This window comes from Amborella trichopoda, chromosome 1 (genome assembly GCF_054954075.1).
Source record: "Amborella trichopoda isolate Santa Cruz 75 chromosome 1, AtrichopodaSantaCruz75HAP2 v2.0, whole genome shotgun sequence".
Lineage (NCBI taxonomy): Eukaryota > Viridiplantae > Streptophyta > Magnoliopsida > Amborellales > Amborellaceae > Amborella > Amborella trichopoda.
The window spans coordinates 59,488,227-59,506,647 of record NC_142336.1 but is presented as its reverse complement, the minus strand read 5'-3'; the positions used below and the strand labels follow the sequence as shown (position 1 = coordinate 59,506,647).

Here is an 18,421-nt window from a genome sequence, read left to right as displayed (position 1 = left end):
AAAAGCAAAAAACAAAAAATTCAATCATGGATTACAAAAAAAAAAACAAACATTTCGATCATGGATTACAAAAAAAAAACAAACATTTCGATCATGTATTACAAAACATTCGATCATGGATTACAAAAAATTCTATCATGGGTTACAAAAAAAAAAAAAAAAACAAAAAAATCGATCATGGATTACAAGAAAAGAAAACAAACATTTCATTCATGGATTACAAAAAATTCTATTATGGGTTACAAAAAACCAAAAAATTCGATCATGGATTACAAAAAAACAAAAACAATAAAATCATGGATTACAAAAAAATCGATCAAGTATTACAAAAAAATCTATCATGGATTACCAAAAAAAAATAAATAAATAAATAAAATAAAAATAAAAATAAAAAAATAAAAAATAAAAAATAAAAAATTCCGTACGGACTCGCCGATTCACTGTTCGGACTCGCCGATTCCGTACAGTGAATCGGCGATTCACTGTACAGAATCGTCCGGTTCTCTCTAGAACCGGACGATTTCCGATTTTTTAAGCGATCCGGTCCCCTTTTCACTATTTCCGAGTCGAATCGGGCGAGTCCGGTTCGACTCGACGTTTTTTAAAACGCTGTGTCAAACATTAATTTTTGAACGGTTTTCAACCAAAGCACCCCTTGGTGGTTTGACCGGTCACGGTCCAATCTTGATAATTATGGTACAAAGTACCGATCTTGATCAACAATTCGGATGGACTAAATCATCAAAATTAGTCAAAAAGCTATTATAATAATAGTATAGGGCGATTCTAGGAGGAAGGGACTCCGATTGCTCCTACCATTGATTTCAATCCAGTTCAGCAATTCTCAATCCAGATCACTAGATTTTAAAATCCTGGTCCAAACCTCATGGAACGTCTATCCTATTTTTAAAAATAACAATATCCATGAGCTTATTTGCGTCATATCTAGTTGATATTTGGATCAGGAGACTGATAAATTTCGTAAATCTCTAAGTCCCCCTAAAAAATTGTTTCCTTAAGTTGTGTATGAAACCATCTACTAGGGACCACCTAAGTGGCATAAAAAAAATTCCAAGATCTATCAATACAAAAAACTACTAAGACATATGAGCAATTTTCATCATTTTTATCCATTTTCAAGTTGATAATTGTCGCATACAAGGCCACATTACCTAGACGCCAAGAGTAGTTTATCAAATACATGTCTAAATGTCCAGCACTTCAGCCTAGAATTTATATTTATTGCACTCAATATGTGGTTATCATCCCAATTATCAAGCACGGACGGAACAAGTGGTATGATTAGTTGGACCGCTGCCTAATGCCTTAGCCGGTTTAGTCCATAGTAATAACCGATTTTAGTAAAAAGTTTGTTGAAACTAGTGTTTAGCTAGTTTTGATCGATCTAGCAGGTTGGTTTTTACAAGTTCGACCGGCCAAACAAAGTTGGGCAACACCGTTTTTAATATATTACGTACTTTTAAAATGTTATATTTGTATTTTTTTTACATATTAGAATTCAATCAAACATGTTCAATTGGCAGTCAAACCGGTTTTGATTAGACCAATCCCCTCATTAGTTAGATGACCAATTATTATCCGCCAACATTGGTTAGCATAGCAGTAGATCACATGGTTTTCAGCACACTTTGGATTCAAATCCCAGTCTTGAGCTCTGCTACTTTTTAAATTCCCCTCATTTCCGAAGTGTCCCAGTCGAAGTGTCATGATGCAGCGACTAAAATGGAGTGTCCGGGTCATAACAATCCAAGGTTCAAATCCTTGGTTAATTTTTGTGCCAGACAAGGGCTTTCCATGTAATCAAAATCACCTTTCTGCTCACCCTTGCTAATTCAACACCTGAATTGCAAAGGTCGCTTTAAAACCAACCAAAAAATAATGATCAACTCACTGAGTTTCCTCCGAACTCTGCAAAAGAAGATCAAGTTCAGGCACATAACCCTCAACTTTCAACTGTTTCGTGATACCTCGCAACAAATCATATATCTCTTCCGACTGTGGGTGCTTCGAATCCTCCACGACAAACCTATGCACAATGCCACAAATCTCAACCCAACTACATCCAGCCGGCTTCCTCAATCTCTTATCCTTTATAAGCCTCCTCACTCTGGCAACCTCATCCCACATACCAGCACTTGCATATACATTTGATAACAAGATGCAGCTTCCCAAATGTGGGGTTTCTGATAACATAAGAATTTGGCCAATTTCGCTGGCAAATTTGACGTTGCAATGAGTTCTGCATGAACTTAGTAGAGCAGCCCATATAGCCGGGTCAGGTTTAAATGGCATGTCTCGAACAAGCATAAAGGCCTCATCTAGAAAGCCAGCTCGACCTAAAAGATCAACCATGCAAGCATAGTGCTCGGCATTGGGGCTTAAGTTGTACTGGGAAACCATCTCCTGAAAGATATATCGACCCTCATCTACCAAGCCTGAGTGGCTACACCCAGATAACGCCCCGAGAAATGTAACATCATTAGGCCTCACACCAGCTTTCCTCATATTCGTAAACACCACGAGTGCCTCTTTGCCGAGTCCATTCATTGACAGCCCCACGATCATTGCATTCCACGAGACCACATCTCTTTTTGGCATCTTAAAAAAGACCAAACAAGCGCTTTCTATAGACCCACATTTTGCATACATATCGATCAGTGCAGTGCTAAGAATAACATTTGTCTCTAATCCATTTTCGCAGACGTAATTGTGTATTTCTCTTCCAAGCTCAAGAGCCCCTAAGTTGGCGCATGAGGACAGCACTCCCACTAGCGTGACCTCGTTAGGCTCCACATCCTCGCCCCCCATCTCCCGAAACAAGGAGATCGCTTCGTTAGGCAAACCACATTGGCTATATCCTGTGACCATAGCATTCCAAGATACTAAGTTCCTAAAAGGCATCTCATCAAAGACTTTACGAGCCTTTATGATATCTCCGCATTTCGCAAACATATCGATTAGACTAGTGTTCAATACGATGCTCGAAGCCACCTTGTTAATGTCAATTACACAAGAGACCCACCTCCCCGCCTCCAAATCACATAAACTAGAGCATGCAGAAAGAAGACTCACCATGGTGGCAGTGTTGGGATCTGGCCCCTCAACCGATAAAATCATCCTTTTAAAGGTTTCAAGAGCTTCTTTTATGTTTCCAGCCCGACAATAGCCACCAATCAGAGAAGTCCAAGAAATAACATTCCTCTCAGGCATTTCACTGAACAAGTGGGAGGCACACGACAAATCTCCCATCTTCGCATACCCATGAATCATCGAATTGTACGAGACCTGGTCTTTCACAGGCATTTCCTCAAAAACTCGATGAGCATCAACAATGCAATCGCACTTTGAGTACATGTCAACCAGCGCATTCCCGGTGAAAATATCGGAAACTAAGCCAAGCTTCGCAACTTGGGTGTGGACTTGTTGGCCAAGGATGGCAGCCGGGATTCGAGAGCACGCATTCAGGAGGGGAGGGAAGGTGAAATTGGTGGGTTTTACATCATTCTTTAGCATTTGAATGAAGAGAGAGAAAGCATATGGAAGAGGACCATGGGTGGCATAGCTTTTGATCATGAGTGTCCATGAATAATCGTTGTTTTGAGGGATTAGATCGAAGACGATGCTGGAATAGTCTGTACAGTTGAATTGGATGAGTTTTGTAAGGAAGAAATTGTTGAGAGGGATAGAGTGGATGAGGAATTGGGTGTGAATTTGGTGTATTTGTCTGAGAGAAGTGGAGCTTCTTAAAAGACTGAATAAGTAAGGTGGTGTGGCAGCGGTCATTCTAAGACATCCTGCTTTCAAAAACTCTAGAGAGAGAGCGCTTTAACGCTCAAAACCTAGAGAGAGAGAGAGAGAGAGAGAGAGGCACTTCCTCGTCTGGTAGGGGTGGCAACCGAACCGGTCGGGTCGGGCTCAGGTACTCGTATGGAAGCCAAACCCAAATCCAACCTAAAAAATTAAAGTACCTAAATATTTAAATAGAAAGTCATCATGCAACACGTCTACGACGATACAAATGAATAATATTTTCGCCCAAAAGCTCGACGCCGTCCGATTATTTTAGACGGCGTATATAAATTGCATTCAAATAATGTGGAAAACTGTAACGATTTTACAAGAGCCATTGCGCTTTTTCAAACTAATGGCTTTGTGAAGGGAAACGCTATTCATTTTCGTCGATAGGGTTTTTAATACTTTTTCATTTAGATATATTTTATGTATTGAAACTTAAAAAATACTACCACACCTTGATCAAAACCGTGGGTTCCAATTTTTGGACCCATACTCATAGCTCTATACCTCGGATCTCGGGTCAGGTCCAAGTCCATTACCACCGTTCTCGCACGAGTCACGTTTGATATTGAAAAACTCAAAATAAAATTTGTAAAAAATAACAAAAATACCCCTCGTGGTGTGATGTTTAAATATAGGGAAATGATCAATCAAATCGATAAAAAACACTTCAAATGTTATATCGGCAATTTTACCGATTACTGCTCAAAAATCTTTTTGTAGGTCTACAAGATTTTTGTTTAAAAAAAGTCTAATGGATGCCATTTCTGGAAAGGCCTGGTTTTTTTTGTTTTTGTTTTTTTTTTAAAAAAAAAAAAGAAGTAAAGCTTCACCTCAAAACTCAATCTAGAGAACACTCCCTATCCCTATGATAGCTTTCAAATTTTTATTTCACCATCAATTATGAAATTTGTACCTCAAAAAATAATACAGATCTCGCATATCTATGAACAATTGAAAATAGATTATTTGAATGATACATTACAATACATACTATTTTTAGGTTTTGAAAATTCTTTTTTTACATCTATAGTAGTCAAGGTCAAGAACATCAATTTGAAAGTTTTACAACACCAAAACTGCAATTTTACAAGAGATTTGAGATGCAGCTTTATGATTTCTCATGAGGCCGAGGATTCTTTTAACCTTTTCCAAATTTAAATTCCCCTTCTTGTTCCAATTCAAATTCAACAAATACAAGAAAAATGGTTGAGGCAAGGCTTTAAGGGAAAAAATAAAGGCTCGCGTCCAAACTCATCAAAAATTATAGTTTCGTCGACATGGGGAAACCTTCAAATCGATCATCTCAACCTTGATTATTGTAGTTGTGAAAAAATTAGAATTTTAAACCCTAAAAATAATGTACATTGTAATATATTATCCAGACCTTTTATTTTATAGTGTTCATGAATCCATAAAATCTGTACCATTTTTTTAGCTACAAATTTCATAATCGGTGGAAAAATATTTCATAAGGTATTCCCGTGCCCAAAATATTTCCCAACTAGTGAGGCTCTACTTTTTATGCCATTATAGAACTGCAACCAAAATATACTTCCATTAAAAATCTTATTCCAAATTTAGAACCTAGATTAAGCATAGGCGTAATAGACATATGGCTCATTGAAGTGACCTTGGCCAATAGACATAAATACCCTTGGTTGTTCCTTATTCCAAACCCGAATCATACCTTTTTAATGATTTTCCTTATTCCAAACCTAAAACAAACCTCTTTTAGTGAAAATCATGATCTTTGAGTTTAGAACTCATCCAAGCGAGGGTATCGACGTCCTTTGGCTTGAGTGATCAAATTATCAAAAGAGTGCGGTTTGTATAAGGCCGAGGCGCTAAACAATCCAAGTAGGGCGCACCTTCAAATGGTGCCGAAATATGTTGTTTTAATACAAAAATCTTTATGATGGCTTGAAATTTTATTTTCATCTCTAATTATAAAATTGAAGTTAAAAAATAGTATAGACCGAGTAGATCTATGAACACTTGAAAATCTTGATAATTGACAATCAAGATAATACATTTCAAGATGTACTATTTTCAAGACTTGAAATCTATTTTTTCTCATGTCCATACATCTTGAGGTTAAGATGATCGAATCAAGGATTTTTCATCATCAAAATAGCATTAACTAATGAATTTTAAAGGCAAAAAAGTAAACAAACAAATGCAAGCAAAGAGATGATCGAGTCAAGGGTTTTTCATCATCAAAATAACATTAACTACTGAATTTTAGAAGGTAAAAAAGCAAACAAACAAATGCAAACAAAAAAACAGATGCGCAAAAGCACTTCTTTTACACTAGGCTAGCTATTGCTTCTTGCAAGAAAACGGATGCGTGGTAACACAATGGCTTTCGCACTAAGCAAACCATTGCTTGTTGCAAAAAAACGAATACATGCTAATACAACAGCTTTTGCACCTTAATTTGATTGTTTAGGGCCTCACCCTTAAATAAAATTGTAATTCTGTTGTTGTTGACTTTTTTAGCACATCCTTTTCTTTACTTTTTTTTTAGTTTTTTATCGGGTAGGTATATAAACATCTCACAAGGCTGGCCCTATTCAGCTCGGTCTGTCCCTTTTTTCCTTGGATTGTGTTTGGCCCAGTCCATGTAAGGCTAGGCCAAGCTTGTGTCTGCCCTATAGGGACCAAGCGGGCCTAGGACTAAAGCTGGTTAGGCCTGTTGCCAGCCCTATTCCTAGCCACCATATATTTCAAGATCCTAAAAATGGTATGGTCTCTCTATTAGGGTGTGGAGGGGTAAGAATCAAATCCATTTGAACCAACTAGCGTCAAGGTTTGGACTTGTAGGGCCTAGGTCCACTTGACCTAGACAAGATTTGGTTTGGGTCCTTGTCCAGCCCTCACTTAACCAGGCCAGGTCAGGTGTGGTTCAAGGATGACCCAATCTAGAGCATACGTGTGCATTTCTATGGTTTCTTGTGGGTGTCGACATAATAAGAACACAACATATTTAAAAAACCTAGATAGTTCTTTTTAACATTTCTCTTAAAGATCTTCCAAAAAAAAGTACTTAATATCACTTAAAAAATCCCACCAGCCCCTTTTTTTTAAAAAGTCTACCAAAATATCATATCGGAAAGACCAAAGTTAGGATTGGCTTTTGTGACATTTGTACTCATGTTAGATGGCGCACGCGTATCCATGTGTTTGACCAAAATTGTTCCAAGTCCACCATGGACCTTGTTGAGTAGGGGTCAACCGGATCTGAACCCAACTTGTTCACACCCTTGGGTATGGGGTCGCAAAATCCTTTCAAGGATGTTACTAGTGTTGCTTATCACTCAACTAGTACCCACTAAAAAAAACAGGCCAATAACTACAAGAAAAGCTTGTATAAGGTTGCAATCCTCCATATATATATATATATATATATATATATATATATATATATATATATATATATATATATATATATATATATAAAAGGTACACTTCCAAAATCCAATAAAAAGTGTTCCAAAGATAAAAAGTCTTTCAATTGATCATTTCGACATCGAGATATATGGATATAAAATAAAACAAAAATTTTAGATCATAAAAATAGTGCATCTTTTAAAAAGTTATCTTGAACTATCTATTTTCAACATTTTTAAGTATTTATAAATCTGCTTGGTCTGCACTATTTTTGGAATCTAAAATTTCATAAATAGGGTTGCACATGGATTTTCAAGGCATCATTAGATTTCTGACATAAGAACTATATCTTCTGGCAAAATTTAAGTGTCCCTTACTTGTATAGTATAAAGTGAACACCTTATGCAAACCTCACCTTAATCCTAAACTGAAAATGGAAAATGATAGGAATCCCTCACCTTTCCCTCCACCAAAAACAAAAAACAAGCAAAGGAAGAGGTTGGAAAGAGCAAAGTAAAATTATGAGAAATAAGACCACACAACAATACGTTTCATCATTAGACCACTTAGTAAACATGGACTGGGACAATTGTAACTGCAGTTCACAACACTAAATATACTGAACTTTAATGGAAGAGTATCGACTTTTCCTCAGTTGGAACTGAGTTTCTAGCTGTAACCAAGGACCGCAAAACTATGGACAAACCAAAAAAGAATGGGATCTATACATTTTGAACATTTTCTATCTACAAACGCTAGATCTTGCTTCTGAAAAACATAAAACGAAAGGCATATTTGACAAGTCCTTCTATGGGTGAGACTAACTCATATGGAGTGAAGATAAAACCCCAAAAGGTAAATGCAATTACTCTGATACCTTGCGGACTGCGTCCAAGCACCAGCAATAGTAATCTGTTCTCGAAATATCAAGCAATTCATCAGATGTCATGCTTTCCAACTCCTTCTGAGTAAAACCTAAAAAAGGATTGTATGTTGTGCACTCCTCGGCTTTGTGAGGTTGAGAGCGCATTCTTTTATAAAGTCTCATCACAGCCACACAGTCCTCATATGGGTCATGCACACCAGATTGAATCTCGTAACTGTAAACACAATCCAATCCTTAAATACTCTCTCTCTCTCTCTCTCTCTCTCTCTCTCCCACACACATGCACACACGTACACACACAGATATGCATCCATTAACAGGGACTACAGATATTTGCATGAAGGGAATAAGAGATACATACCCTAGATAAGTTTTTGTGAGGTACTTCAGCGAGTGGCTGCTCTTATTTGTCTTCATGAAGGGCAGGTATTCAGCAGAGTCCCTAACCAAAGTCATAAATTGCAAAATAGTAAATCAGAATTTTGCCTTTTTCTTATGGCAATAAGAATCAGCTATTTTGACAGAGCTTAAAATAGAAGGAAGATAGACAACGTGGGTGATGATCAAATCTGCCAACTCATGAGATCATACCTGCGCAAGTGTGAAGGGTAATCCATGTCAAGAGACACGATGTCATAATGTAAACTATGGCCAACAAGGACCCTCGCTTTCCCACCATCCAGCCAAACTCTCCCACTGGACTCCCCATTGAACAATATTTCCTCAATCTCATGTCTTAATTGATTCACGGGCATTGCATCCTTCAAATGTTCTTCCTTTATGCCAGTGATTTCAAATCTAAAATAGATACATTTTCAAAATGCAACATTGTGGTATAAGAAACAATCCAGATCTATCGTGCACAAATTATCACAATTGAACAGAGTGCACAACAGTGTCATCAAGCTAGACCGGACCTGCTGGTTGGACTGCAAACCAATGCCTTAGCTGGTATAGCTCAAAACAAAAACCAACTATAGTAAAAAACCAATCAGAACAACATTTGACCAAGTTTGGCCAGTCAAAGCAGCCAATTTTAACAATTTAAACCGGCTAAACAAGATTGGGCAACTCTTCCGTACATCTTCCATTCTTACTTTTTCTACAGGGTTTGTTAGGCTACACCACATGTGGTGTAGACCCTTAAAATGCTCAACATTTTTAGACATTTAGATACCATTATCCTATAGTATAGTAATTTTTTGTTTAAAGGTATTTTAAGTAATTAGTCAACAATAAACTAAAAATTTCTAATAGAAACAAAAGCATTTATTAACAATAGTGGATAATGGCATCACCGATATGATGTCTGACATCACCCACAAGATGCATGAATTGTTTTTAACTACTAATAGAATGCCATTATTTTCTTATAAAAATATCCATTCCACCCTTCTAAATAACCAAAAATGCCCCTACTTGAAAAATTTTGTATTACAATTCAAAGGTATTTTAGTGTCCAAAATGTTGAGCACTTTAAGGGTATACACCACCAAGTGGTGTAGCCTAACAAAACACTTTTCTATATCTTTTAAAAATCTAGTCCAACTGATTCAATTGGCAGTCCAATCGATTTGACTTGACCAAATAACGTCATTGATGCAATAGAAACAAGTGACAGTATAAAGATTTAAGAGCATGCTATTTGGGAGAACAGTGACGGTGGTTATGATATCAAATTTGGGGAAGGATATATATATATATATATATATATATATATATATATATATATATATATATATATATATATATCCTTTTTAAAAAAAATTATATATATAATTCAACGATAAATAAATACAAATATACATATAATTCGAAGATAAACCTTGATTTCATTTGGCCACTGCCCTTCTGTTATTGTGCTAAAGGAAAGTATAATATTGGACATGGTGAAAAAATGAATTTAGCAACCAGAAGCGATCCTTGACTCTACTCACCATTAGCATTTATGTTACTTCTGCTTCCCCATTTGGCCCCCACAATGTGTTGCGAAAAACAAAAACACATCCTTGGAGCTATAAAAAAAAAATCTTCAAAGGTTATTTTCAAGCACCATGGGACCTCACTGTCCTTATTGGCCCACTTGATAACATGAGGCCATCACCCTTAATAGAGTTGCAGCATCTGATTTGAAATAGTTTTCCCTTTTTCCATGAATATAACCTGGATTGCATGGATAATGATTTTCAAAGGAAAATACCCCACACCTTACGCAAGCCTAAACTAAGATTTTCTAACTCAGGCATGCAAGCAGCATAATCACATCATACAAATCATATAGATGCAGCAAACAAATTATTCTCTACAGACTAACAAAGGACAAAAGATGCTCAACCTGTAATCTGTGACGGGAATTGGAGGTTTGACATAAGAATGGAAGATCATATTCTCATCTTCATCAATGAGGCAAACCCTGGCACAAAGATTAAGCGAACCATCATCTCCACCCCCAACCATTTCACAGTCAATGGCAACTGCTTCACGGCCTCGGATTTCACAGGTTACAGAGTATAAGCCAAAATATGCCTTGTCTCTAATGGGCTTGTTTGAGAGAGACACTCGAGGAATAAGACCCTGAAATGGACCACATTTCTTCAATCAACAGCACAGAAAACCTTCTTTTTTTATAAACAATGGCCTTACAATGATGAAAATTTATAACCTTTCGTCTTTCAATATCAACTTATCTAAGTTTGTACTTAAATAAAAGAGCACAATCTAAGTTTGTAGTTATTTAAATTAAACACAGGGGAGGTAAACTATACAGCAAATAGCAATGGAGTTCCATTGGGGTGGTGATTGTCCAATGCAATGATGGAAATGTATGTAGAGGAATAGTATTACTCCAAAGGTAACTCCTACTGTCTCTCCACAACTGTACAGCATTTCGTTGGACGCTCATTAACCTAATGGTCATTTGCTACACTCATTGAACCAGTAAACTTTCATTACCATCAAGTCCAACATGTTGGGTGATATATGGGTAACAATACATTGGTGATTTTTCTGATATAAGAGCATTATCTATGAATCTCGCCTTCTACGTCCAAATTTTAGCACTCAATACATCCAGAACAGGCCAGGGTCAAAATCCAGGTTTTATGAATTCACGTGATTTTAGACATTGCGTAAACATATTGGAAGCTTCACAAAGTAACATACATGAGGATTTGCAGGTAACATTTGACAAGTTTCCAAATGCTTGCTACGAGCATCAGAACTGCTGAGAATACTCAAGCATAGATGGCAACCACGATCCAGGAAGACCAATGCACAGCCAGACTTCCGAAGAGGGCCTTGACAAAATCAAAGAAATATAATATTCTAAGGAACCAACAGAAAAACCATAAGAGAAACAGTTTTTGGAACCAAAAATTGCTAGCATTATGATACTTGTACTTAACAAACATGCCTTACCTAAGAGATGTTCTCTCAGTGACTCGAATGTTTTGCAATGTTTTTTGCAGACACCACACATAGGTTCATGAACTGAATGGTAAGAGTCCTTCATATGTGCAACTAGATGCTCATGCTTATTATACAGTTTAAAGCATGCTGAACATTTGTGCCTGTCAACAAGCATTATACAAATTATGTTTTGACCAAGAAAACTATAACAAATTTGCACCAGATAATTGAGAAAAAATAACAACTCCATAATTATGACATAAAAAAGCTATCAGGATAAATGTTGTCCACTCTAAGCAATTGATATTTCAGGTACTTTTTAAAATTCTGATAGTCCAGTGGGAAAAAGGTAAAGAGCCAAACAACTCAATACAATCGAACCCATTGTTTCTGTCAATAATTACCCCCACGGCAAAAGATAGAGAATGAATAGTGAAATGAGAGGCATACATAACACAAAACCGCATAAGAGCAATCCAGATCTAATGCTCCCTTCTAAGGACATACTCCATGAATTTCTAACTTGTTCGTCCTGATATGGTGTTTCTCTTACAAAGTCACCTATTTGAATATGTTTGTAGCTGCTTATAAATTACATATCCCATGACTGATTCATTGGCCCAAACTTTCTTGTGCAAAAAATGAAAACAAGAGTCATTAGGTTTTTTGTGTCAGGGCATGGATATCACCCTATTATTAACAAGTATGAATATTAATAGATCAACTCTTTCTGTATTTGTGTCAGACTTGCCAAACACCTTGCTTTTCTAAAACAAATCCCTGTTTCCAAGATATCAATATTTCAAATACCAACATTATGTTTTTATTTTTAGAAAAAGAATACTTGAGATATTCAAAAACTGATATCCTTTGCTAGTTTTATTTTAAAAAAACTACTTGATAACAACATTTGTAACTCATGACATAAACTATCAGTATTTTAAGGAACCGATGTTTTGAGAAAGTCTAAAATAGAAATAACTCTTTAGTGGATGGTAAAATTAGAGATTGCCCCAAACTAAGAGTGAAGGGTTAAAACGATCATCTCCTACAAATTATGATGTCAATACCAAAACTAAAAGTGATGTGTTAAAACCATCATCTCCTAGATCAAAGAATCATGTGTTAAAATCATCAACCTATAAATTATGACGTGGAGACCAAAGCTAGAATTCAGTGTTCAATCTATCATCTTCTAAGGTGATATGACAAAAAGCCTTTGTTAGTTTTTTTACTTTCACTTACCCAAAAAAAAAAGTTTTTTTTTTATTTTCACCGGTGGGTTAGAGCAAGAGACATGATGGTTCTACAGTCAACACCATAACCAATTAAGGTCATTCATGTATCCCAAGAGAATTTAGTTTTGTTCTACACAAGGTTCGAAAAACGCCAATCTGATCCGGATTCAGCTTCCGGATTGAGTATTGGTGAATCCATCCCAAATCTGCTTAAAAAATGGGATCCGGCTGTATTGACATAGGGAATCGGTATGATGATGTCATATATATGACACGTCACTGGATTATGAAGTCATGAACTGGCTCTTATGTCAGCGACTCGTTACAACACCAATTATGACGTGATAGACTGACACATCACCAGTACATTATAACGTCTTAGACTGACATTCACCAATACAGTCTACGGCTTTCTAAATTATAAAAATTTCCTCCATAGGTGATCCCACATTGCTTTTGAAAGTTTGACTCGAGGGCTCATTATTACATGCCCACTTTCCCAAACCTCTAGTCGAGTGAGACACTTGTGATATGCTCCATGAAACTTTATAGCATCTTACCAAAAGGCCCAAAACCAATGGGTTCGATGTGGGATAAATGCCCACCCCCTCCCATTAAATAAAGCCTTGCCCGCCAAAATATAACGCCTCCGCCCACGGTCTCTCTCTCTCTCCCCTGGCATCAATCTTATATTGTAATTAATAATTATACTAATTATATTGATAATTAAATCTTATATTTTGCTTATTAATTTATTTACATTATAAATTATATAATATATTATTTTTGTCATAGTTGTAAATTAGATTTTTAAATTAGATGATATTATAAGACAAATTTCAAATTTATTCTTATGTTGTATAGTAAAATGATTATAAACTATAAACCCAAATTAAATTTGAGTATAAATCCAAATTAAATTTCAAATTTATTCTTATTTACATAGTAAAATGACTATAAAATATAAACCCAATTTCAATGTTTTCAAATTTATTATTATTTGTATAGTAAAATGATTATAAAATATAAACTAATAATTCCAATTTCAATGTATAATATTATAGTTAGTTAGGTTGTGATAATTTTGGACAAGTAAAGAGAATTTAATAAAGACAATTTCTTGATTTAATACTAATTTCAATTTATATGGAAAATTATTTTTTAAATATTATAATATGGAAGTGTTTCCTGATAGTTTTGAATCCTTTGATGCAATATTATAATATTATATTATAACCAATAATTATATAGACATCTAGCCAAGAAAACGTCATCTTAGTATTCACCTATTTTTACAAAGTAACGGAAGTACATAATGCACATAATTTCCTTTAGAAACTAAAAGAACACTATTTTTAAAGATTTATAGTGATTTCTTGAAAAAACTTTGGGACAAAATTTACCGATTCGACCGATTCTCCACCAATCCGACATGCCAATCCACCGATCCAACATGGGTTTTGGGGTGGACAATCCGAGCAACCGGTGTTTTTTTTAAACCTTGGTTATGCATAAGTGTTGGATCGACAACAAGAGGACTAGCTTCTGTATCATCACAGTACAACAGAAAAGAGCAAGCAATAAATATTCAGGTCTCTCCAAAAATAGTTTTATTTAACTATTTCATCAGCCCTGGACACCAGAGCCATACATTTATTATGTTTGCTGCCCTGGACACCAGAGCTTGTTCTAAAATCAAAGTAATGGTATTCATGACAGTCTTCTGATTCGTACACACCAAGTTACTACAATAAAACCCCTAAAGATCTGATACACGGGTCGAAACATCCGCCATGTATGGGAAATTACCAATATGTAATGATAAATTTCAGAGGCCGGACAGTTGTATAAATCATGTCATCATCTACTCTCAATTTCAACTTTAAGGAGCCCATGCATCTTTAGGTAGGATGGGGGCTGGGGGCATCGTGCAATATTTTTTCAACAATGAGAACGGTAAAAATGAAAGAATTTCTTAGGGCACCAACAGGTAAGAGAATTCCTACTCTTGGACAAGCCAGTAACTAAAAATGAGATACCTTATGGAGGGAGAATAACATTTCCGTCTTGGTGTATACATGCACCAGAGAGCCTATAATAGAAGCACTATAAAATGACAGCCTCTCTCCAGGAATGATTCTTTGTGCTCTCCAAACCAAAAGACTACTTCTGAACTGCCCAGGCTTCCAAAGTCTACAGCACTACTGGTAGTTCTGAACTTCTGATAACTAAGCATGGGATTCTTGTGAATGTAACAGATCGTTGTACCATTGGAGAATGTGTGTATTTACAATTGATATTCACAAGATTACAAACATCGAGTATTTTAAATTCAAGCAAAGAATACATGAAATAGATGCATGTAACGCATCATCCCTGCTAATTAACTCTAAACGTTTAATCTTTCTCAGTTGGAGAAATTGTTGTTGCACTTCAAACAGTTTAGTTTCATCAAAGACCAAAGCTGCACATCCCTTAACATCCCCGTTATCACTAATTAGAAAGAAGGAAGCAATCAAAAGGAAAAAGCAACCCGAGGTGAGACTACAATGCAAGGGTCTTCTTCTATTTTTTTATTTGTTCCAATTAAATTACAAGTGAACACACACTTAAACTAATGCATAGGCAATATACATATACAATACAACGAGAATATCTAATCATCTGAGAAATAATAAAAATACAGTGCATCAAATTTTTGAAAAGAAAATGGGAAAAAAAGTAAAAAATCCCAGGAAAACAACTTCTTGCTTGACATCGTAACAACTGGAATTCTGAAAAAACCTTCAAATTCTCATTCAACGCACCAAAAATAACTGGAACGAAAGAAACCCAAAAAACAAATATGTTTAGTTTCCAAAAGTAATTTTTACTTTTTTAAATCAAATAATTTTACTATTAAAATCAAATGATATTGAAAATTTCATTCAATCCTTTAGTTGCTCCCGAATACAAACTTTGAAGAACAAGTTTATTTGAAAACACCCAACCACCTCCAAAGCTTTACCCACCTCCCTTGCAGTTAAAGAGTAAATATTCCCAATAATGTTTCAATAGAATAGTAATTTCCAAACTGATCCGCACATTTATAATGGTGCTAACAATGCTCTATTTGTACAATGACTGGCATATATAGACAAGAAGAAACTTCATGCATTTAAATTATTTCAAATTTTCAACACATCCACCATAAGAACTCATATTCCCCAAAACTAATGGAAAGAGGATAAAACAAAATACCAAAGCCAGATAAACCATATGAGGATGCCCAATATTTCATACAAAAAGCATGAACTTAACCCTCGCTGATGAGAAAAATAAAAAAATAGATCGCATTCTCTTTTGAGCAGTGATTCAGCTGAAGTAAATTCATCAGCGATAATCTCCCAGTCTGTATAAAGAAAAAGCATGAAAACCCAATTTCACAATAAGAAATGGAATGAATAACAAAAAACATTCACAGGGCTCGAAAAATTCCTATGAGATTTAAAGTAACATCTCAAATCAACCGAGATACCCTGCATTACTTACAAAACACAACTCCTGGACACATTCATCGACATGCAATCCAAGCATCAAACCCTTACACCACAAAAACCATCAAATCGACATTCGATAACAAAAACAACTCCAAATCAACTTAAAAGAAACTCACAGATCATCAGTCATCAACAAAAACAACATAGAATCAACTTAAACAGAAGCACAGAAATTTCCACGATACTAAGCTCGATTTCAATCAAAATCCGCCAATGGAAACATGAATGGATACTGAAACACTGCCAAACGCTCAAAAAACCCTCAACGTGTAACAATATATGAAAAAATGACTGATTAATGGAGAACAATACCTTAGGGTTTGTGGAATGTCTGGTCGGGAAGCCATTTTTTCCGAGCAAAAGTGCTTTTCTTTTTCCGTTGAGGGTTTTAGGAAGTTATTTATATACCATAGATCTCAACGTGGCGGGAAAAATCAGCGATGAAAAAAGTTATTTAGGGTTGGGCCCAAATTGGTAATTTTATTTTCAACTTTTATGGATAAAATTTCAAATCACGAAATCACCTCGAAATTTTAAGTGGTTAACTAGTTGATTAAATGCATGGTAATTAAACTTAAATGTTTTTCTATGTACTTAAAAATGTATAGAACTAGAGTCAACAACCCCTCAAAATATAAAAATCAAAGTTACAATGATTTGTAATTGATGTATCTTTTAATGATATTTACATATACAGTCTAACTTAATAGTCTAACTTAATGAGCAAGTACTTTTTAAAAAAGAATTGTGCAGTTTGTATAGAGTCGAGGCTCTAAACAATCAAATTAGAGCCCACCTTCAAATAGTATCGAGAAATATGATTTCAATACTGGAAGTTTTGTGATAGCCTTAAATTATATTTTCATCTTAAATTATAAAATCCAAAGCTTAAAAAATAGTGTAGATCTAAAAATTTGAATCTTAAAATTTGACAGTCACAAAATGCGGATACACTATTTCCTAAACTTGCAATCCATTTTTTTTCTAATGGCTATGCATCTTGATGTCGAGATGATCAATTTCATGATTTTTGGCATCAAAACAACCTCTTCTAGTGAAAGTTTTGAGGTAGGCTCTAATTTTAGTGTTTATAGCCTAAGCTCTACATAAACATTTTCAACAAAATACTTTATATTTAGTATTTCCACCCATCACAACTTATTGGAACATTAACATTTATAATTTGAAGAGTTGTGAATTGTAGATTATCCCAACATTGTAAATTTTAAGTTAGAAAATAGTTTATATAAGGTTGCAACCAGTGGTTTAGAAAATTGATCGGTGCCCCGCATTGGGCACCCAAAAAACCTAGCTGGATCGGTGAATCGACGATCCGAATCGGGAAATCAGCCGAATCGGTCAGATTAAGCCTTAAAAAAATCAAAAAAAATATTAAAATTTATTATAAATGTTGTTTTTTAATAATTCATTAAGGAACAGGAGTATTAGATTATTAACTTTCATTTTATTTCATCAATATGTGAATATTGAGATGTTCGTTCCCTGTCGTCAAATATTTATTAAAATCTAACTAAAGACAATATTATATATTAAAATTAGAATTATTGGTATGTATTTTTGTTTACGATGAAAATCTGTTAGATATTTCGATGAAGATTTCTCGAATTTTAACACCTTAAACTAATTAAAAAGATGTAAATAAAGTGGTAGAGAAAGTGGGACAGATCGAATTCAAATCTGAGGCCAAATTTGTTCGAAAACAAGGAGATCTACTCTTAGATATGTGGCAAAACCAACATGATCCAGAGCATTAAAATACGATTTTTAAGACAAGTTAATAGATAATAAATAAATAAAAGACGCAAAACAGTAAAAAGAATAAGAAAGAGAGAGGAAGAAATAATACGAAACCGGGCCGGATTGCCTGGGATTCTCGCGCCTTCGAGGGCTCGTCCGTATCAGAACCGATCATCTTTGTATCTCTTATTCGGATGTTGAACAGCAGATCTTTAGTGTAAACGGTTAGATCTAGGGTTGTATCCTAATTATAGTTTTGATATGGGGTTTTTGTGTCTTAGGTCTCGGTTTTCTCAGTCTTGGGGGCTAGGACTTCAGGAGGCTAGGGTTTCTATCTTCTCTAGGGTTTTCAATCTAGAGATATTTCTAAAGTTGTCGGTCTT

At 35.3% G+C, this 18,421-nt stretch overlaps 2 protein-coding genes across 3 annotated transcripts; both read right to left on the bottom strand.

Annotated features, from left to right (window-relative positions):
• Positions 1-1,553: 1,553 nt before the first annotated feature.
• Positions 1,554-4,198, bottom strand: LOC18440597 (pentatricopeptide repeat-containing protein At1g08070, chloroplastic). Its single transcript, XM_011627531.3, has one exon. The coding sequence runs from the start codon at positions 3,802-3,804 to the stop codon at positions 1,909-1,911; it is 1,896 nt and encodes a 631-aa protein (XP_011625833.2). The 5' UTR covers positions 3,805-4,198; the 3' UTR covers positions 1,554-1,908.
• A 3,510-nt stretch (positions 4,199-7,708) lies between these two features.
• On the bottom strand, positions 7,709-16,740 carry LOC18440598 (uncharacterized). 2 transcript variants are annotated; one of them, XM_006850736.4, is made up of 7 exons: positions 16,593-16,740; positions 11,513-11,664; positions 11,258-11,391; positions 10,431-10,669; positions 8,687-8,893; positions 8,457-8,537; positions 7,709-8,309 (listed from the first exon to the last, which is right to left on the bottom strand). In XM_006850736.4, exons 1-7 carry the CDS (start codon positions 16,625-16,627, stop codon positions 8,075-8,077), a joined length of 1,083 nt encoding a protein of 360 aa, XP_006850799.2. In that variant the 5' UTR covers positions 16,628-16,740; the 3' UTR covers positions 7,709-8,074. The 2 variants fall into 2 exon arrangements, with proteins under 2 accessions (XP_006850799.2, XP_088706603.1); XM_088850477.1 differs by lacking the exons at positions 7,709-8,309; positions 8,457-8,537; positions 8,687-8,893 and adding an exon at positions 10,016-10,258 and having other exon boundaries at positions 16,593-16,712.
• Positions 16,741-18,421: the final 1,681 nt, after the last annotated feature.

What these genes read in the sequence shown, in the direction of transcription:
- LOC18440598 (XM_006850736.4), bottom strand. Translation starts at nt 16,627, where the DNA reads ATGGCTTCCCGACCAGACATTCCACAAACCCTAAG. An exon ending in ATTCCCGTCACAGATTACAG is followed by an intron (nt 8,894 to 10,430) that starts GTTGAGCATCTT and finishes TATCTATTTTAG; the next exon opens with ATTTGAAATCACTGGCATAA. An exon ending in CTCACAAAAACTTATCTAGG is followed by an intron (nt 8,310 to 8,456) that starts GTATGTATCTCT and finishes TTGTGTTTACAG; the next exon opens with TTACGAGATTCAATCTGGTG.
- LOC18440597 (XM_011627531.3), bottom strand. Translation starts at nt 3,804, where the DNA reads ATGACCGCTGCCACACCACCTTACTTATTCAGTCTTTTAAGAAGCTCC.